The sequence below is a fragment of the Eurosta solidaginis genome, chromosome 1 (genome assembly GCF_040869045.1).
Source record: "Eurosta solidaginis isolate ZX-2024a chromosome 1, ASM4086904v1, whole genome shotgun sequence".
NCBI lineage: Eukaryota > Metazoa > Arthropoda > Insecta > Diptera > Tephritidae > Eurosta > Eurosta solidaginis.
Window position 1 is genome coordinate 44247055 of NC_090319.1, and position 22879 is coordinate 44269933.

A 22879-nucleotide genomic window follows, 5' to 3' on the forward strand; every position below is an offset into this window, starting at 1 on the left:
CTTGGAGTACTATTATAAACGTGATTTTTTGAAATTGAAACAGGAAAAGCTGGAGTTGTATAAAAGCCAAATGAAAAAATAAGGCCATCACAAATTTATGCTTTAAGTGCTGAACAATACCTGATTTTTTTTTTAAACAAACATATGAAACTGAAGTGATATTTTTTATACCAAATTTATAACAAAATTTAAGACTGTATTATGAAAACTGAAAATCTTTAGCTTTTAAGAACCATAATGAATTTACCAAATATTTTTTTATATATATACATATATATGAATTTTTTATTTCAATAAAATGAAGTATCTATAAAACTCGCAATATTTAGTTTCTGATTTCTTCTGCTTCCGAGTTGGTTGTGGATTCAATTTCGGCGAATGGGATATCATGGTCGTCCTCTTCATTAGATAACTCTTCTACAGAAATTTGTATTGTGCAAAGCCGCACACACGTTTATAATTTGTATTGCTTTTTCTGGTGTGTAGTGAAGGGCTCCTGCTGTTCCAAATGTGATTTTAAGGCAGACATATTGAACACACAAGAATCACGTGTTGCTCCAGGATATTTTGCATTTATATATCGTATAGTCATAGAATGGTCACAAACCTAAAAAATATTTGTATAAAGATGTAAACTTATGTATTTACAACCTGAAACTAATATCAAAATGGTATACTTACAATCATAGCATTAATGCTGTAGAATCCTTTTCTGTTGTAATATAAATTCTGTAATTCTTTTTTGGGAGCAACAATTTTAATGTGTGTGCCATCAACACAGCCAATAATCCCTGGAATTCTGCTAACATTATAGAAATGCAACTTTGATTGATGTAGCTCAGCCTCCTCATAATTGAATTTTATCCATCTTTCACAAATAAAATTTTCCAAGACATTCAACACCTCTGTTAGAACCACAGACACATTCGGCTGGGCAAGTACGAATGCATTTTCATTTCCAATGCTCAGTTGGTAGGATCCCCGAGCACAAAATCGGAGAACTGTTGCATATTTTAGAATATTAGGAATATGCTTGGCTCTTGTGCATTGCTGAAGCAGTTCATCTGTACTGGACAACAAGTCCATGAACGCTTCTTTGGACAGTCTGAAGTTTTGAATAAATCTATAAACAAAACTTATAATTTCAACAATTTAACAACTTATTTAGAAAGCTACACTTACGTGGTGGAATTCATTTTCAAAGTATTTGAAGCATCCCTCACGCGTCTTCTATTTCTGGCTAGCTCCAGTAAGCTTTTCTCTTCATCTGACGAATCATCAAACCACAATTCCGTCGTATTCATACTTTTATTTTCAATATTTGCATTTAATAACTAGTTCTGCTTTTGTCTATTTATTTTATTTTATTTGACAGCTGAAGGAAATGTGCTATTGTGAACTTTTGAATTTATCGAAATTCACAATAATGCTTGCCTTCATCGAACGTGCGTCATAATACCGAATGAAAATTCGTTCGATCAGCTCTTTCGACCACAGTCGGGTTAGGGGGGGTCAGAATATACCCGCGGTAGGTATGCCTGTCGTAAGAGGCGACTAAAATACCAGATTCAAGGGGCTGTGTAGCGCAACCCTGCAGGTTGCCAGCGCAACATATAGCTTCTCCAAACCCAATTGTCAACCTCACCTATCCGCGGCGAATCCTGTTTCACTAACAGACGTGGCTCTGGCGACCCTAAGCTCCTTATGGAACTTGGGGTTGGGGAGGGAGGGGATGGCCTGAAGGTTTAATGTGGCCACATAAATCGTTCCCGAGATGGTCGGGCCAGCACCTTAATGGTGCTGTGGTACCGGAGCGTACCGGATCTGTATCCGGCAAAGGACCATCACATCGATAACACTCCCCAAAGCCTTCGGGGAGCAACCTTATCGCTACAACAACAACAACAACAACATCGAAAGATGCTCATAATAGGGGCCTATATTTGACAGCCAAAGTTCAATATTTTATCTTAAGGACTATTATTAATGTCAGATTACGTACAATTGCCACCTATCCATGCCTGACAATAATAAGTCACAACAAGTTCTCACATTGATTGGTTATTAAATTTATGAGTTGTTTGATCAAAAGCTTCAAACAACATACAGTGGCACAGCAAAAAGGAGTATGGAAGGTAGTAGATTGGTGATGTGGAATTATTTATTTATTTTCCAAAGAGTATTTCCTGCGAAGTATTTATAGATTACTTTTTTACAATAAAGCTACAAACTAGTGTTAGATTTTGTAATATTTTCTACTATGACCAAGACAGTTCTTATTGAAAAATACCTCTTGATAAACTTTAATCTACACCACTGCTCATTTACATTCATAGTGCCTCTTTGACTGCACCCATTCACACTGCCTGCGTTGATTTATTACCACGTATTCAACAAGTGTTAGCCGCAGGCCAATTTAAAATCTGTTCAAAATTGCAAAGTTGGCCGCCAAAGTTTTTGGGGGGTTATTAGCTTGCTTGAATGTTCCGCACGCTATTTGCACTACACTGAAAGAAAAATACTGGTAAAATCAACCGAAATATGGGTCAATTCAACCGAAATTTCTGTCAATTTTTATCCATTGCAACAAGATGTTGAATCAACTGCGCACAAATCGTTGATTCGTCATTGACCGTTATAGTAGCAAATGAATACAAAAAGTTGTTGCGACAGCTTTGTACGCAAGTACCTATGTTGCGGCATTTGCAAGGCAGATGAGTTTTCACTGAGATCTTTTCATGGCAGAAATACACTCGGAGTGCTTGCCGAATAGTGCCGAGAGGCGACCCCGCTTTGGAAAATTTTCTTCTAATTGAAAAAACTTATTTCTAAAATTTTTATGTTGCTTTGCTCGGCGTGTGAACCCAGGGGGTCTTCGGTGTGACAGGCGGAGCACGCTACCATCACACCACGGCAGTCGCCATATACATACGTAAATATGTGCATACATATAGTAAACAGCATACATAAGTACAAAGTAGAGAGCGCCGTGAGCGTAAAATTCTTTTTGAAATTTGCTCATGTATTGACTGTTGATCGCTGTTGAAATGACCAGTGAGATCAGTTGTGTTAACAAAAAAATCAGTTAGATTGATTGGGAATCTGTCAATTTTACAGAATTTTGTTAACTTAAGAGCGACAATTTCTCTTCTGTTGAAATGACTAAACTAATTTGTTCGCTAGACAAAGAACTCGGTCGAATTAACCATAATTCGATCAATTTCACCGAATCTCCGTTAAGTCAAGAACAACAGAACCGATTTGTTGATTTTGCTAGCACCATTTCGTTCAGTGTACTTAATTCTTTTATTTTGAAAGCAGCTATTTGGTTAAACGTTCTTGTTGCGTGGTATGCTGGTTTTGTTTTTTTGTTTTTGTAGATATATACTATTATATGACCATTGAGAATTTTTTTTAAATACGCACTCACCAGTCGCCGGCAGCTGTGCGTTTATGCAATTAAAATGGGAAAAAAGTGAAAAAAGTAAAACGTGCAAAAATTTTGAAAGAAAATTTCTTCCCACGAATTTTGAGTGCCATTCATAAATGCAATGTAGAGTGAGTAATGCCTAAACCTTTTGTGCGTGTTTACGGCTTAAGAAAAGTGAGTTTGAAAAAAAAAATGTTGTTGTTTTGCATAAATTGTTAATAGCTCAGAGAACGGTTTCTATAAGATCAAGTAACAAATGCGGAGTGCGAATGAGAATCGCTTCCAATAATGACTAAAGTGCCTTCCTGCCATGTTCCAGCAGTGATTTTGTGGATGATTGTTAGCAGCGGCCGCAATTACATGTCCTGAACCGTATACACTGAGACCATTGTTATGTTGTCCGTACTGAAATTACTTACAAAAAAAACCTTAATCTACCTCTGTAGCAGAACATAAAACTTTGGTCAAATCATGCTTAGACCGCAGAATGCTGAAAAAAACTCTATTAGAGGCTGCCTTAGCATACTGAAGGTTTGACCAAAAATAATGCCCCTTTTACGGTATACAACTCAACTTAGTTTGGTTGTAATTAAAACAACTCAACTTTCAGACAACTCAACTCCTGTTTGGTATTACAAATTACAACTTATTTCAGTTGAAGTTGAATTGATGTTGCCAACCTAGGAAAGTGATGATTTCACAGATAAATGAACAGCTGATCAATTTGTGGCGGAAATTTATACTGTTTTCACACAGATACTTAATGATCTCATTTCAGCTTCTAATGAAATCGTAAATTGTTTGCTTTCACACAGAAGCAACTGCTAGATTAGTATGAAGGATGAAATGTCAAGCGAATAAAATGACAACGCTATATGACAGACAATCATGGCGGAACGATACAAGGTGGCAGCATGGTGACATACCTACAAACATAAAAAAATTCCATGTACTTGTAAATTAGATGGACAAATGTCAAAATCGTACTGCGTCTGTAGTTGATGTATCAAATCAAATAAAAAAGGTTATAATCAGCTGTTCGATGCGGCCACCTTATATCGTTCCGCCATGTAGACAATGACATTTACTTTGACAAATGACATTTTTAAGCACTGAACACACACCACTAAGAAGCGGAAACGGAAGCGGAACGCTGCCAACAGAGTTGCATTGTGCTTTTGACTTCATTAGGCATTCGATTAGCTATAATTAAATAATTATAGATTCGAATTTTGTAGGGAAGATTGAGCTCAATAAGCGTCTTAATGTAGAAAACTGCCTTTATTATTCAATAAGCCGTCTGTGTGAAAACAGTATTAAGCATTTGCAAAAGTGATTTTGTTATGACAAGATGTTATATTGTTACGAATGTTAGCAACACTAAAGGGTACTGCCATCTCTACGCCGATGCTAAGCAGTGACGTGAATGCACATCAATAATTTAATCATTTTGTCTACACCTATGTACGCACACGCAGCGGAGAAGAGATGCACAAACACATGCAGATATCTTATCTGAGATGCTCCTAGAGGTATGCAATTATAATTGTGGAAGTGTCGCTCACACATACAAGCGCATGGGGTATGAGAGAAGCTATAAAAATTATACATCTAATTATACATCTAACTAACTAGTAAGTTCTGGAATTAGAAAAGCCTAGAAATATGCAATGAGGAAATCAGACAGTATAAAAAGGCGACAACAGTAGAGGTGAGAACCAGTTTCACTTAAGCTATTAGTCAGTTTGGTTATTAAGCAAGGTAGTCGAAAAGTATAAGTGTTATTGTGAAGTACTTTAATAAAGGCCATTTTTCCATTATTCAATATTGGAGTTATTTATTCAACAGTTTAGTGATTCGAACTTAGCAGAAGGTTGCAAATAAGAGGATTTGCAGTAAATTCGTTACAATTTGTGTCAGAAGAGGAATTGTTGAATAAATTCTGGAGATTTCAAATAAAACTTGGACATGCCAAAGTTAAGTGAATTGAAGATCCAGCAACTGAAGAAGGAGTTGGAGAGCCGTCGATTGAATACCACCGGCATTAAACTAGAACTTCAGGAACGACTACGACAGGCAATGGAATTAGAAGGAATTGACGTGGAAGAGTGTGAATTTCATCTTGATGGCGAGGAAACAACAAAAACGGAAGAAACACCACAGACAGTTACGAGCACAGACTTGAACATGATTTTAGCTGCAATATCTGCTCAAACAATGACAATGTCATATCAACTGGAAGAACAGAAGACAGGTATGGCATCACAACTGGAGGAGAACCGTATAACATCGAACATTGAAGAACAAGAAAAGCGTATATCCGAAATGTCGGCGCAAATTTCAGCACAGATATCATCGCAGATCTCTGCCCAACTGGAAGAGCAAGAAGGACGTATTTCCTGAAAGTTGGAGGCGCAAGATACAAAAATTTTACAGTTTGAAAAAAAATCGGGGCCGAGGTGGATGCTTTGAGAGGGCTTATTGAGCTGTTGCAACTAAATCGCCCAGCAGTTTCAACGAGTAATACAAAGGTAAAAACACCATCCTTTGACGGTTATGTTCCTTTCTAGGTCTTTAAGCTACAGTTTGATTAGACCGCGGCAGTGAACAACAGGAATGCGGAAGATAAAGTTGCTGCACTCTTCGTAGCATTGAAAGGACCAGCTACCGAAATCTTACAGACTATTCCATAGTACGAACGGAGCAGTTATGACGCATTGATGGCTGCTGTGGAACGGCGATACGGAAGCGAACACAGGACACAGATATTTCAAATAGAATTGCAAAACCGTTACCAAAAAGCTAATGAGACTCTGCAAGAGTTTGCTTCTGATGTTGAAAGGTTGGCTCATTTGGCAAATGCGGACGTACCCGTGGAATACACCGAGAGGGTAAAAATCCAGAGTTTTATAAATGGCATACGGGACGTCGAAACGAAGCGAGCGACATATGCAAACCCAAAACCCACATTCGCAGAAACGGTATCCCATGCACTGATTCAGGAAACAGCGTCGCTTCTGTGTAAGCCAGTTTTCAAAGCACGCCGTGTGGAAGTAGAAAGGCCAGAGTGGGTAGACGCAATATTAGAGGCGCTGAAAGGATCGCAACAGCGGAGTGAAAGAGTTATTAAATGCTTCAAATGCGGAAAGCCCGATCACATTGCACGTCATTGCGATCTTGGTCCTGGTAGTTCCAACTTGGGTGCCCGTAAACGCAAAGCCGGAGGAGATGAGCAAGAGCTTGCCAGATTTAAAAATCGAGAGCTAGCTCCAGCTATTGAATGTCCTGTGATATCTGTGGCGCAAATTGGAAGGAAATCAAGCTGTCTTACCGTCAGAGGGAATGTGGATGGCAAGGAGCGTGTACTGACTGTAGATACGAGCATCTCATTCCTTGATTCGATCTGATTTAGTCAACAGGACAGTAAAACCGTTACCTGGAGCAAGGTTCCGTACGGTCACAGGCGAGTAGAACCAAGTCCAGAAGTGATATGTGAAGTCCTAATTGGGAAGGTCATGGTTCTACACAAATTCGTTGTGGCGGAGATCGTTGATGAAGTCATATTGTGAGTGGACTACTACGAAGTAGAGTGTGAAGGAACGAACCAGGGTATAGAGTAGTACGATGAAACACAGGTACGATGAGAACAATAATTCGAAAGGTTTCTTGGCGGGAGATTTGGTACTGTTATACAACCCTCACCGGCGGAAAGGTGTTCCATCCAAATTTCGGTGCAGTTGGGAAGGCCCGTCCAAAGTTGTCAAAAGGATCAGTGACACCATCTACCGCATACAAACAATTGGGGTGGTTCATTTGGAGATGCTAGCAGCGTTTAGATCGAGAGATTTGTCTGATCGGGACGATCAGACTTAGGTGGAGGGCAGTGTTACGAATGTTGGCGGAACTAAGGGGTGCTGCCATCTCTATGCCGATGCTAAGCAGTGACGTGAATGCACATCAATAATTTAATCATTTTGTCTACACCTATGTACGTACACGCAGCGGAGAAGAGATGCACAAACACATGCAGATATCTTATCTGAAATGCTCCTAAAGGTATGTAATTATAATTGTGGAAGTGTCGCTCACACATACAAGCGCATGGGGTATGAAAGAAGCCATACAAATTATACGTCTGTAGTTGTAGCTGAGAAATTTATAACTAAATAGTAAGTTCTGGAATTAGAAAATCCTAGAAATATGCAACGAGGAAATCAGACAGTATAAAAAGGCGACAACAATAGAGGCGAGAATCAGTTTCATTTCAGCTATCAGTCAGTTTGGTTATTTAGCAAGCTAGTTGCAAAGTATAAGTGTTATTGTAAAGTACCTTAATAAAGGCCATTTTTCCATTATTCAATATTGGAGTTATTTATTCGACAATTTAGTGATTCGAAATTAGCAGAAGGTTGCAAATAAGAGGATTTGCAATAAATTCGTTACAATATGATATGAAATCTATTTTATAATGGCGAAAATGTTGGTGATTGACATGTCGCGAATACAGAAAACATTCGCGTGATCATTGCAATCCCTTGGGAACTACCTAGCTCCAAGTGAGAAAATGTTTAATTGAGAAATGATGAGTTCAAATGAAGTTATTTTGCAGATTTGAAAGGAAGCATTTTGCTCATTACTAAGCAAAATTAAGGACCATTCCCGTAAACGCGTTCGAGGGAAAGCTTTACCCCTATTTTAAATTTATGCGCCACACTCAGACTCCTTGCTGATGGCAGCTATCAAAAATGCTGTGGAAATGATTTTGGTGTTGGACTGGTTTTAGATATTATTGAGGAGCATATGTGTGCGAAGTTGATTAAAACCCAAACAGCAAAAATTGTATTTTACTCTAAAACAGGATTCCCGGGAGTAGTGATTAGTATCGATGGGACTCACGTTCGCATAATTTCACCTATATTGGCTGCATCCGAACTGCGGCCAGCCTCTTCCAACTTCAGAATGTCGTTCCATAAAGTCAAAAAGTTATTCAATGTAATCCTTCGTTTAAACGTTGTTTTTTCTATAAATGTGTACAAAATTGTTGATTATTGTTTGATTAAAAAAGGTTTAACTACCGGCTTTAAATTGTTTTTTTTTTTTTTGGTAACGTGTTATGAGCCTGTGCACCTTCTAACTTTTATCAGAGGTGTAATCAAAAGACGCGTTTCTATCTCCGTTTTTAGGATTCGAAAGCGCAAATTAAAAATTTTATTTCTGTCGAAAAATATTTACAAAAACCCACAAAATGGCCCGAGAGAGTCCCAAATATGAGACGCGATCCACAGTTTTTTTGCACAGAACATCTTTCTGCGTTGGCGGCCTTTGGCCGCGATTGGAAAAATAACCCTGGGTGGGTCCAACGCCTTTCTGCAATAGTGTGTACAAAAAATCTGGCAAAATACCAACTTTGAAAATTTTTGTTAAAAATTAGGTGGTGAACCGTACGTTACATTTTTTCAAAACAACTGCAAAATTGTATGAGACAACTGCTAGTAATCAGTTGTAAGATTTTGACGTCTTTGACAACTACACCACAACAAGGTTGTAAACGGTAATGCAACAAAAAGTTGTTAGACTAGACAACTCAACCGACATTTTTTTTTGAAAGGTTGAGTTGTAATCTGTAATACCAAATTGCGAAATTTCAATCCAACCAGAGTTGAGTTGTAAACGGTAATAGGGGCATAAATATCATCAGCAATGCTCAACAGCTCACAACATCGGAGGCTAGAAGCTGCTCTTCGTTGCGCTATCAAGCAAGTGACCATAACTGCCAGTGACAGATGTCTTAGCTTAAGTAAAATCAACAATTATTTCACTGTCCGAGTTCATGGAGCCTACCTCTTTAGGGTACTCTTTATGTACTTCTTAAACAGTTTTCGATCATCTGTTTCTTGCTAAAATTGTTTTTCTATGGCTGCATAGCAGAGTTTAGAGGGATGACTGTCATATCTATTTAAGCCGTAACTGGCGCTAATTGGTAGTAAAAATAGAGATATAATCTTTCTTAGTCTGTTTCTGTCAACTCAATGGAGGGGTTCACTTTCTCTTATGCCAAATTTGGCTGTCAATGGGAATACTCTCAAAACCAGAAAAAGTCTCGAAATTTTGATGATGATATCGGAAGTAGTTTAGAAACAATCTGGAATAACTCAAAAATATGTTTGAATAAACTCCAAAATGGTTATTCCAAAACAACCCGGAACCAGTTTCAAAATCCTCAAAAATGATCCAGAAAATAATCCAGAAATAGTGTGGAAGAGACGATCCTGATATGATCTGAAAAATAAACAAGAAGTGGTGCCGTAATGGTAGTAATGTAGGCCATAAATTATTCCAAAATATTCCAAAATTGCTCTTGAAAATATTCCTCAAAAAACCGTAATTGGTGCAGATGCTACCAAAAACAATGGCTAAATAGTCTCGAAAAAATTTTGAAAGTAATATCCCGAAGAAAAACGAGAAACAGCTCGGTAAGTTTATTAAAAAATCCTGAGAACAATTTAAAAATGACTAAGAAGCTATCACGAAATATGAAGAAGGGAAATCCCGAAATGTACCGGAGACAGCTCCAAAAGGTTTCCGAAATGTTTTCGTAAATAATTCTTGAAATATTCCTCTTAATAACACTGCGGAGCTATAGAAACTTATAATCATTTTGGGATTGCCCAGATTATTTGATAGCAAATTTGATTACTTTGTATTGTGATTGTAAAATGTACAATCTACAATCAACTATTGCAATTAAATTTCATTGCTTTTTTTGTTCGTCGTTTGCAACCTAATTATAATGAATTTAGAGAAGCAATCAATTATTATGATTGCAATCACCACGGTGCGCTAACCGCCATTCTGGTACTGTATTCATTAAAATAGATGTTACAAAAAACCAAAATGGTTGTTTTTTTTTTGATTGATTCCATTTTTACAATTAATAAAGCCAAGATATGCTTGCAGTCAATGATTGTCGCCGAGAAAATAAATGATTGTAGCAGAAAAGTGATTGCACTGACAATTATAAATGATTGTAAATTGTAATTTTTTGTACAATCACTGATTGCTCAAAGACCAGAACTTGTCCAGATGTTGCCAAAAAACAATAACAAATTGGTGTCGAATTATTCTTGAAAATATAATCCCACATTTGATTAAAATCTAATGTGATTGCAATCTTTGCTCTACTTTTTGCTTGCAATCAAATTTGAGTGCAATTGAATGTAACCCAGGAATATTCCGAATAAAGTTTCTAAAGTAATTCCGAAATGGTCCCGAAATGATGCGAAAGTGATGAGAAAAACGTTTCGAGGACATTTGAGAGGACATTTGATTCGAGCACCAATTCCAAATGATCCTGTAACTGTTCTAAATTTATTGCGAAACCAATTTCGAAATGATCCTGTAATAATTCGGGAATAGTTATGTATGATTGAATGTATATTGCAAATTTTATACAATCAATGATTGCACATTCAACGGTTGCACTAAAATACTCAGAAGTGATTGTAGATTATAATTTTTACAATTATAATCACATTTTATTTAAATCATAATGATAAAACTCGAATATGGTTGCAATATTTATTGTACTTTTTGCTTGTAATTAAATTTTATTGCAATATTTTACAGCTCTGTAACCCTGAAATATTCCGACTAAAGTTTCTAAAGTAATTCCGAAATGGTCCCGAAATGATGCGAAACCAATTTCGAAATGATCCTGAAATGATTGGGGAATAGTTATGTATGATTAAATTTAAATTTTATACAATCAATGATTGCACATTCAACAATTGCAATAAAATACTCAGAAGTGATTGCAGATTATAATTTTTACAATTATATAAACACAATCCATTTTATTTTAATCATGATGATTAAAATCAAATATGATTGCAATATTTATTGTACTTTTTGCTTGCAATCAAATTTAATTGCAATACTTTACAGCTCTGTAACCCTGAAATATTCCGAATAAAGTTTCCAAAGTAATTACAAAATAGTCCCGAAATGATGCGGACTCGATCCGGCAAAGGATTTCGGAATAATCTTTCAATAGTCCCACATTGATTGTGCAAACAATTCCTAAATGATCGTGAAATGATTTGGGAATAGTTCCAACATATGGGGAATATTTCATACATTTTATACTCATGCGAATAACTTTAAAGCAAAATTTCTTAAGATTCAGAATTTTTTAAAATTTTTTTGTAAATAAATTTTATTTAATTTTTTTGAAAAACTTACAGCTGGAGGAAATAAAAACCAAAGAACGTAGTATTGGGCAACTTAAAAAAGAACTACAATCACAACAAAAACGGCCACAAAGCCAAATTGAGGTGAAAAGCAGAAATGCAACGATAAATCAACAAACGACTAATAAAACGACGAAACCAAAGAAAACTAACAATAAAAGTAATATTAAGGCAAATAAAATTAATACAACCAACAATACCAGATTGAATGAAACAACAACAATAAACGCATCAACCTCTGTTTTGACGCAAAAGACGGAGGACAGCAAGGACATAACACGTGATGAGACTCAAAATCCAAATGAGGTGAGTGAAAATACTTATTTCTTTACATATTATTAAAACTTCAAAAGCAAAAGCACAAAAACATTTTTTGTTTCACACATTCTTATGCTAAATTTTTCAAAACAATGATTTTCTTCAACATATTTTAAGATAAACGGTAAAACTAATTTTTACGACGTAAAATAAAAAAAAAGAAAAATCAAAACGCTAATCATATGTTAATTTTATAGAAACAAAAGTCAAACAGTTTTGCGCTGGCATTCTTTTATTTACTTCACGCGTTAAAGTGCTAATTTTTTTGAAATTTTTATAAACCATTTCAATGCCTGAGGTGAGCAACGAATTAATGCTGACAATTACAGCTTGATTAGCATAATCTTCAATTAAAGTTAAAACTACACTATACCAGTTAGTACTTAGATTTTACGGAAGAAAGGAGTAAGAATACATCAAGTTAGATTAAAAAAAAGGAAGACTTAAGAAATGAACTTGATTTTTTATACGCTTTACATGTGAAAAACTAAAAGAAAATTTCAGTCCTTTATTCTATACATATTATTTATGTAACGCATTCTGGGAAATTACTGATAATTGTACACCTTCTGTTAACGTTCGAAGCGCTGAACTGCCGAATAAATAACTCAAATATTCAGTATAGCAATATCGCCTTTATTTAGAACTTTACTGTTGTAGTACTTCACAATTACAATACTCGCGCACTTCTCTAATAGCGTGTTAAAATCATTCCGATTGACTCTTCCTCAGGTTGTGCTCCTTTTGTACTCTCCGTTGCCCCGTTCGTCTTCTTCTACTAGGGTCCAGACTTTTCACGAATAGCCTTCTAGAACAGCTGCTTATTTATTTCTCTTTTATGTATCTTATTTATTTATTTATTTTATTACATTTGTCTTCTAAAATTATGTTCGTGTGTTTGTGTGAGTAATAAATTCTGCTCCCAGGCGATGGCTACATGTGTGTATGTGAAATAATCTCTTCGCTGTTATCCTCGTTGTTTGCATGGGTGTGTGGTTGCTTACTTTGCTGTTGTTGTGTATTTATTTACTAGCAGCACAGTGACGCATCGAAATTGCTAACATTCACCACATTTACAATTTATGCACTAATTAAATATAGTATAAAGCCTTTTCTCAAATATGATTTTATACACTTTTGGGGTTAAAAAAAATGTAAACAGGCAAGCACAGTGTTGACAATCATTAAAATTTTTAGCATTTCGTCAAAATTAATGTATTCCACAATGTTTGATTTCACTACTTCTTCTTTCTTTGCAAAATCATTAGATTCTATGTATATATTTTACATTTGTTTGATTTTTTTTGCTACGACAGCTCTCAGTTTAATACTTATCTTCAGCATTATACATTTTGTTTGCTAATCAGGCGTGACGCAAAAATAACTGTAGTTTTAAAGCTTTTTAATTAATAAATAGCTATAAAATTATCATTTCTTATAGAGTAGAATTCATAGTATATAATGCTTATCATTTCTTCATTGTAGAGGGTCGTCAAAAAGAAAGTCATCGTTAAAAAATATTAAAGATAGCTTTAAAATTTACACTAAGTTATGATGTTCATAGATTGCTCTAAATTTTTTAGACAACCTAAAATTCTCCGACGCGTTAAAATCAAATATGGAAAAAACATTTTTGCTTGATTAAAATCAAATTTTTCAAATAATTCGATCAAATTTTCCAAACAACAACAGCGTTAGTTGTCATTTTTAGAGATCCTTCTCCTTTGTATAACTGACATACACAACTATTGCCATGTTTCCACAAACTCATAAGACGCTTTACATGATTTTGAATAATTTAAAAACTCATTTATAAAGGATTTTTAAAGCACAGGGACAGTTTTTGATTCCAGAACATACTCTAAAATAATTCTAAAGCCATCAAAAAACAAACATAGATGAATACGAGGAAGCATTCCGAAAAGAGTCCCTACGGAATAGTTTCGAGCTTACCTATATATAATCGTGAAATAATTCAAATAAAGTGCAGCCATTATTCCACACCAGTCCCAAACCATACCGAAATAGTCCTAGAATGATCTTGAAACTATCGCTAGATATTAAAGAAATTATCACAAAAATATTCCCGCTATGGTCCCGAAAAAGTTCAGCAATAACCCAGAAAATATTTCCCATTAAGCTTAAAAAAAGCCCTAAATGATTTGGGTACGATTATTAATTGTATTAAAGTGCTCCCAAAAATATCCCCATTTAGTTCTGATGGGATCCCGAAGTGATCCAGTAAACAATCCCAAAATGGTACGAAAATAATTCCTAAGGGTTCCTAGAAACATTACTAAGCGCTTCTAAAGCTGTTCCGAGTACACTGAAGACAATTATATATTAATCATAAAATAGGATCCAAGATAAACTGAAATGGTCCGGAAAAGTTTCCGTACGAGTTCCAAAATTTAACGTGAAATAGGTGCGCATGCGTCTTTAAATAATCCGCAAGGAGTTTTGAACTCAATTCGGAAATGGTCCCATAATGAGCAGAAAATTTAAAAATTCAGAGAATTTAAAAAATCATTTATAAACAAATTTTGAAGCCACCTTGGAAGTTTCTGACGCGTAAACATATTTTTCCACGGTATGGGTGAATACAAAATGTATGCGCAAGGTAAGTGTAGAAGAAGGCGTAGTGTTTGGAAGTTGTATCTGAAATGGCGGAATACAGCGAGTAAGCGTAAGTGTAGTCACTGCACTGTAGCGTTATGTGGGAACAATGTTTCGTATATTTGATATTGGCGCAGTTAGAGAGCAAGTACTGGGAAATGACCAAAGTTAGAAAAACAAATCGATGATATCTGTATAATTGCTTTTGTTATTGATATTAGAGAAAAATTACAAAGTTTACAAGCGGCTATGGCTATTAGGACATGTTTCTGAATTTCACTTCTTAATCAGCTAGCTTTTCGTGAGCTGAGTATCGAACTCGAAATCTCCAACATTCATACTTTATAATAGTGTAAACACAGATGACTTTATCCACTCAGCCATAAGAATGCCCGCTGCTCGCTTTGCAATTGGTCTCTAAGTGTGGCCTTTTTGTTGCTAATCCTTTATTCACCATTTATGTATATACTTATTCTATATACTTTTAATCCTAATTGTGTGGAATAATTATAGGCGCGCTACAAGAGCTTTGGTTTATAGCATTGCTTTTATAAGCAGCACTTCGGCTGTTTATTATTTATCAATATTATTATCTGTATTTAATAAGCGAGACATGGCGTTTGTAAACTTTTTAATTTTCCTCTTATATCAATAACACATCGATGATAAATAAAAGAGAAAGTGAAACGAAAAGGGAGAAGAAGAAAATGTAAGGAAGATGAATAAGAAGAGAATGAAAGATAGCAATATAATAAAAAACAAGTAAGGACGGGACTGTCTTTGGCTGTGCCGAAGACTTCATACCTTTCATGAATGGGGCTGAACAATAATCTTGTCCCATTCGTAATCTCCAAATAGTGCGCTGTATAAGATAAGAAACAAATAGTGAACAGATGTACATACCTAAACGATTTTAAGATAAATATAAAAAAATGGCAAAAAACCCAGAACAGAACTGTTTAAGGGATCAGACAATGAACCAGATATATATCAGGATCACAGCGTTGTTGTTGCATTTGAATGTTAAATTTCTATCCGTATCTGGTTCACGCGCCATTGGAACGTGACTTGTATGAGTCACTTGTACTTTTTCACACATTTACCTATTCATTAAATTCTAAGTTGATAGCATACGAGTGCAGTAAACTTAGTGTGTAGTCATAGACGCCGATCATTCCACAAAAATTTAATTACAAATCATTGTTCAATAAACTTTCGGGCCGATAAGAAGATCACATATTTTACGAGACTTTTCCGAATATTATTACATACACACGCTTACATTAATTCTTTGGAATGATGAGAAGTTATCGCTGCTTAGTCATTTTTGTTAAGCCATTGACTTTTTTTTGTAATTCTAAGTTTGAAGACATTTTTGCTCCATTTACATATTTCTACCAACGCGGTTAAGTGGATTCTAATCAAGATGTAATTTACAAATGACTGCATGCTGATGTTTTCGTAGTATGTAAATACCTTTACTGTAGAGACCTACAGCAACGCTGATCGTTTAGCTGTGGAGAATCACGGCCGCGTCGCAATGAACCTTTCTATACCCAGCGTGCTTTGCAAACAGAGTATATTAACTTTGATTGGATAACGGTTGGTTGTACAGGTATAAAGGAATCGATATAGGTTTTAGACTTCCATATATCAAAATCGTCAGCATCGAAAAAAAATTTGATTGAGCCATGTCCGTCCGTTCGCCTGTTAACACGATAACTTGAGTAAATTTTTAGATATCTTCACCAAATTTGGTGCACGACTTATCTGGACCCAGAATAGATTGGTATTGAAAACGAGCGAAATCTGATGATAACCACGCCCAATTTTTATACTCAGTTGAGCAGAGCTCACAGAGTATAATAACTTTGATTGGATAACGGTTGGTTGTACAGGTATAAAGGATTCGAGATAGATATATACTTCCATATATCAAAATCATCAGTATCGAAAAAAAATTTGATTGAGCCATGTCCGTCCGTCCGTTAACACGATAACTTGAGTAAATTTTGAGGTATCTTAATGAAATTTGGTACGTAGGTTTCTGGGCACTCATCTCAGATCGCTATTTAAAATGAAGGAAATTAGACTATAACCCACTTTTTCGATATCGAAAATTCCGAAAAACACAAAAAGTGCGATAATGCATTATCAAAGATGGACAAAGCGATGAAACTTGGTAGGTGAGTTGAACTTATGACGCAGAATAGAAAATTATAAAATTTTGGACAATGGGCGTGGCACCGCCCACTTTTAGATTAAGGTAACTTAAAAGTTTTGCAAGCTGTAAATTGGCAGCTGTTGAAGATATCATGTTGAAATTTGGCAGGAACGTTACTCCTGTTACTATATGTATGCTTAATAAAAATTAGCAAAATCGAAGAACGTCCACGCCCACTTTTAAAAAAATTTTTTAAAACAAATTTTAACAAAAAATTTAATATATTTACAGTATATAAGTAAATTATGTCACCATTCAACTCCAGTAATGATATGGTGCAACAAAATATAAAAATAAAAGAAAATTTCAAAATGGGGGTGGATCCGCCCGTTGTCATTTAATTTGTCTAGGATACTTTTAATGCCATAAGTCGAACAAAAATTTACCAATCCTTGTGAAATTTGGTAGGGGCTTAGATGCTAGTACGATAACTGTTTTCTGTGAAAATGGGAGAAATCGGTTGAAGCCACGCCCAGTTTTTATACACAGTCGACTGTCTGTCCTTCCGCTCGGCCGTTAACACGATAACTTGAGCAAAAATCGATGTATGTTTATTAAACTTAGTTCACGTACTTACCTGAACTCACTTTATCTTGGTATAAAAAATGGCCGAAATCCGACTATGACCACGCCCACTTTTTCGATTTCGAAAATTACGAAAAATTAAAAAAATTCCATAATTCTATACCAAATACGAAAAAGGGATGAAACATGGTAATTGGATTGGTTTATTGACGCAAAATATAACTTTCGAAAAAACTTTGTAAAATAGGTGTGACACCTACCATATTAAGTAGAAGAAAATGAAAAACTTCTGCAGGGCGAAATCAAAAGCCCTTGGAATCTTGGCAGGAATACTATTCGTGGTATGACATATATAAATAAATTAGCGGTACCCGACAGAAGATGTTCTGGGTCACCCTGATCCACATTTTCGAAATCTCGAAAACGCCTTCACATATACAACTAAGGGCTACTCCCTTTTAAAACCCTCATTAATACTTTTAATTTGACACCCATATCGTACAAACAAATTCTAGAGTCAGCCCTGGTCCACCTTTATGGCGATATCCCCAAATGGCGTCCACCCGTACAACTATGGCCTACTCCCTCTTTAAATACTCTTTAACACCTTTTATTTGATACACATGTCATACAAACACATTCCAGGGTTACCCTAGGTTCATTTTGCTAAATGGTGATTTTCCCTTATTTTGTCTCCAAAGCTCTCAGCTGAGTATTTAATGTTCGGTTACACCCGAACTTAGCCTTCCTTACTTGTTTTTACTTTTTGTTCCTTTATCACTGTGGCTTAACCTGTCTCTGAGGTTTCATGTTTGTAGCTCAATGAGAAGTTACTTTAAAATCGATCTCAAAACAACAAATTTCCAAATTATTATCTAAATATTTCGATCCGTGCGCCACCTAGCGGAATTTTTTTCTCCTTTTCTTAAATTTTCTCGGCGTCTTATCCTATCTGTGAAGTCTTACAGTTGTAGCTCAAAGAGAACTTACATAAAAATCAATCCCAAAATTCTCTCCGTTCCGTTTAATTTTTCTAAATATCTCAGTCCGTGCGCCCCCTAGCGAAACTTTTTGTATCGTGTCATCGGCTGTCATCAACCTCTGATTTAAGTTTGAAATTTCAAGTCTCTAGCTCATCGAGAAGTTACTTAAAAGGTGATTTGAAAAATTTCAAATTCTTATCTAATTATTTCGATCCCTGCACCACCTAACGGATTTTTTTCCTTTTGTTGCATTGTCACGGTGTTCTAACCTATGTGTAAAGTTTCAAGGTTGTAGCTCAATGAGAACCCTACAAGAAACGCTGATAGTTTTACTAATACACTCACACTTGTAATTGACAATGCTGATCCTGCGATGACGTAAACATTGATACTCAAATTTATGAATGTTCCTTTGTTCGCTCACGCATGTCCGCATGTTCCCAACGACAGCCTATAATCATGAAAAAGGACTGAAACTGGGAAGGCTTCGGACACCTGGTACAGAACAAAAGAACATACAGCAGATACCATAATGCATGTGAGAGAGACACATAATTCTCAACGGAATTTTATGTATGCGAGAACAGATTATCCGATTTAATCATGTTGTCACTACTGACTGTCATATGACAATCAAATGATTATCACGGTTGTTTTGTTATTTTTTAAATTCCGCCATTTTCAACCGACGAAAACCATATAAAAAATAAGTTTAAAAGATGAAAGCTCCATGCTAAAAGAAAAAAAAAAATCGAAAATAATATTAAAAAATACCAAAAGCTGGCGGAATGTGTGGGGCGCACTCAAAAAATTGATACGCGAAAAATAATAGTGGTTAGTGGTGATTCACTTTTAAATGTGTTTCCGCATGAGGAAAGCGCTCTTCTGTTGTTTTGTTATTTTCTGAATTTAAATTGAACATTTTGAACTCGAATTCTTATAAAACTATTTATTTTAAACAAATAAGAAACACGTATGCTTTTATCACGTACAAAATTAAAAACGTAATGAAATAAAGTAAATAAAAAGCAAAAAGCATTGTTTCATTTTTGGCGGAATATAACAATGGTCATTTATGATAGTATAACAGTCAAACCTGATATCTACAATAAACTATCATTTATGACACTTTTTGATAGTTAGAGTGTCAGCACTGATCCAGGAAAAGGAATGAGAGTGAGCAGTAATGCTATATACTTAATCAGTAGGCCATGTTGGTGTATAAGAAGGATACAAAAACTCACACGTACACAGTTGTTTACATCACATTTGCGCAAGCCCCCTTAAGTTTGTGATAGAAAGTTCGTATGAGGCGCTGATCGTTAGGTTGACATTGCTGACAATCAGATGATAGTCATATGATAGTCAGTGTTCTTGTAGGGAAGTTACCTAAAAATCGATTGCAAGATTTCTATGAAGAGCGGACCAACATTCAACCGACCTAATATTAAAGAAGTAAAAAAGGAACGAGAACTAGTTTCATTCCTGAGGTATATAGATTTTGCTTGGGTCAGAACTTAGTCTTTTTATACTATACAATAGCCGTGTTTGTTTTTACATGTATATACATCTACATTTGCGGGCAAAAAAAAAAACGCTTATCATCACTTAGATGATGCCTTACCCATCTAGCGGCAATTACCGAAGACTCACGACAGTGGTAAATAACTCAGTACAAAACGGGTTGTACCGAATAGCGGAGACACGAACCTCTGTTGGTCATAGTGTGTAACCTATAGCTGAATCGATTGCGATGAATAGTGGACACACGCACATTTTTTGGTCATAGACGTGGGGAATAATGTAGAGATAAAATGGAGAGATACATTTCAGTTGCAACCGAATTATTAGCTGTATTTTTTACATCTATATACATATGCACTTAAACTTTATATGGACTGCCAAGTGCATAACTGTATCTTCACTACTGAAATTGCTGCGCAAAAAATTATACTCCTAAATTTCAATACGTATTATACTCAGATGCAACTGGAATGTGTGTTTATGTTTTACCTCTACACTACCTCTATTTTTTACCTCTACAAATGGTGTGTGTCCACTATTCACCACAACCGATTCAGCTTTAGGTTAGTCACTATGGTGCGTGTCTCCGCTATTCGGCAGAACCCGTTCTGAAGCTAGTTCTATAACCACTGGCTAGATGGGTATCCTAAACATTATCTAAGTGATGAAAAGGTTTTTTTAAGCGCAAATGTAGATGTACATACATGTAGATGTGTATACAATGTATACTATACATGCAACAATTTCATTAGTGTAGAAGAAGTTAGGAGTCCATATAAAGTTTAAGTGCATATGTATATACATGTAAAAACAAACACTGCTAATATGTACATATATTTTCTTGAACTCATTTACAAATAACTACTGCTTTGTTTACCGTCTTTTACTGGTGGGAACGGAGATGATTGATGCGTAGAATTTGAACAGAAATACATATATATATACATATGTATATATTTACGTAAATATTTACAACTGCAGTGAATTCATCCCAGTAGACTTTTTGCATCAATTTCAATATTTGCTTATAAATATTTGTACAATGTGTACATATATTTTTAAAATATTTACTCATTAGTCAATGGTCATGGAAGGTAACTGAAATACAATCAATTGTATTAAATATATTTCTGAAGTGCGCTTTGTTCAAAACTTATACATACATATGTATGTATGTACACATGTATGTATATCATAAAATTGAAATCGCATACAAGTTAATGCTCTAGGAAGCATGTAAAAACCTATAAAACATGGAAGGCATCATCCGGTCGCAAAAATCCTCAACCAGATAAATAATTTTGCATCTAAATGCAACAACGAGGATTTGAACCAGATAGCCTAGATTGAACTGGCCCATCAATAAACACCTCAAAACAGTGTGCTGGCTTAACTAACATCAAAATACTTAAGAAATGTTTTGTAAAACCTGCTCAGCCCTCGGCTGTGGTTTACTAAGCTATTTGAGGTATTCCCACTAGGGCATGGTGCGGGTTGCCATTGACTTCACAATATGAAATAGCTAATTTGTCATTTTTAGAGAAAGCTGCCTTTTTGTTGTTGTATGTGTGATAAAGATACTCCACGAAGGTTTTGGGGAGTGTTATCGATGTTGATGGTCCTTTGCAGATATATATTCAGTAAGGTCCTGGTTACAAGCAGCATTTAGGTAACAGCCCGATCATCTCAGGAACGATTGATAAGGACAGATTCAACCTTCTATGCCATACCGCCTCTCATCCCTAGTTCCATAAGGAGCTTGGGGTTGCCAAAGCCTCGCCTGCTAAATATGCTTCTGATACTTTCATATTTGTTGCACGATTCCCCTCGCTTAGGTGAGGCTGACAATTGGTTTGCGGAATCTCTGAAGCTTTGTATTGCGCTTTTCAACCCCTTGAATCTCAAATTTTTTTTATCGGGACGCACGAACGCTATTCCAAAAGTTGCACGCACGAGTTATTCGCATTAAAAATAGTCGGAGAGATCAACTCAACCGAATGTGCAATGCTCAACCTCCGCCCGGAGGAACCATCTCAATGATAACGGTAACCTCTTCTCCTTTTTCCACGAGAAATTTCTTATGCTTTATTGACAGGTCAGGGGCAAGCGAACAAATAATTTTAATATTCCGCATAGCGTATTTGACTTCTGATTCGGTAGCTTTGGTACAAGCATACATACTCTAAAAGAACTCTTTGTATTGTCCAAAGCATAAAGTCTATGTAAAGAAGGCAATAAGAAGTTGCACAACAAAAAGGCATGGCTTTGCGGAAGGTGTTTCTTGTTAGTTCAATCATCGCAGGTGTGAGGTTCCATAATTACTCCCGGGAGAAAAGCCGCTGAAGATATCAACAAGGTATAGTCGAAACAGCTTGTCCAATCTGATGTCATGTTGTTTAAATTTTTCCCAAATTATTAAATGAAAAAGTTCCTCCCAGCAAAAAGTTCAGAAATAATAATAATAAGAACAAGTAAGGAAAGTTAAGTTCGGGAGTAACCGAACATTACATACTCAGTTGAGAGCTATGGTGACAACATAAAGAAACTCGCCATGTAGGAAAATGAACCTGGGTAACCCTGGAATGTGGTTGTATGACATGTGTATCAAATGGAAGGTATTAAAGAGTATTTTAAGAGAGAGTAGGCCATAGTTCTATGGATGGACGCCATTTAGGGATATCGCCATAAAGGTGGACCAGGGCTGACTCTAGAATGTGTTTGTACGATATGGGTATCAAATGAAAGGTGTTAATGAGTATTTTGAAAAGGAGTGATCCTTAGTTCCCTAGGTGGACGCCGTTTCGAGATATCGCCATAAAGGTGGACCAGGGGTGTCTCTAGTTGTACGATATGGGAATCAAATGAAAGGTGTTACTGAGCATTTTAAGAGGGAGTGGGCATTAGGTCCATAGGTGGACGCCTTTTCGAGATATCGCCATTAGGGTGGGCCAGGGTGACTCTAGAATGTGTTTGTACGATATGGGTATCAAATGAAAGGTGGTAGAACGTA

At 35.9% G+C, this 22879-nt stretch overlaps 2 protein-coding genes across 6 annotated transcripts in view; one reads left to right on the top strand and one right to left on the bottom strand.

The window, feature by feature from the left end:
* Positions 1 to 15986, bottom strand: part of Ir85a (Ionotropic receptor 85a) — a 34483-nt gene extending 18497 nt beyond the window's left edge. Inside the window, exon 1 of one of the 2 annotated variants that reach the window (XM_067788584.1) lies at positions 15896 to 15986. In XM_067788584.1, the coding sequence (XP_067644685.1) occupies positions 15896 to 15897 (2 nt within the window). In that variant the 5' untranslated portion in view covers positions 15898 to 15986. Of the gene's footprint in view, positions 1 to 15716; positions 15848 to 15895 lie in introns of those variants that run through there. The other variant, XM_067788579.1, reaches the window with a different exon arrangement.
* Positions 1 to 22879, top strand: part of Pif1A (PFTAIRE-interacting factor 1A) — a 463696-nt gene that overhangs the window by 97111 nt on the left and 343706 nt on the right. For all 4 annotated transcript variants that reach the window (XM_067788419.1, XM_067788427.1, XM_067788408.1 and 1 more), the window contains one exon: positions 11674 to 11985. In XM_067788419.1, coding sequence (XP_067644520.1) covers positions 11674 to 11985 — 312 coding nt within the window. The remainder of the gene's footprint in view (positions 1 to 11673; positions 11986 to 22879) is intronic.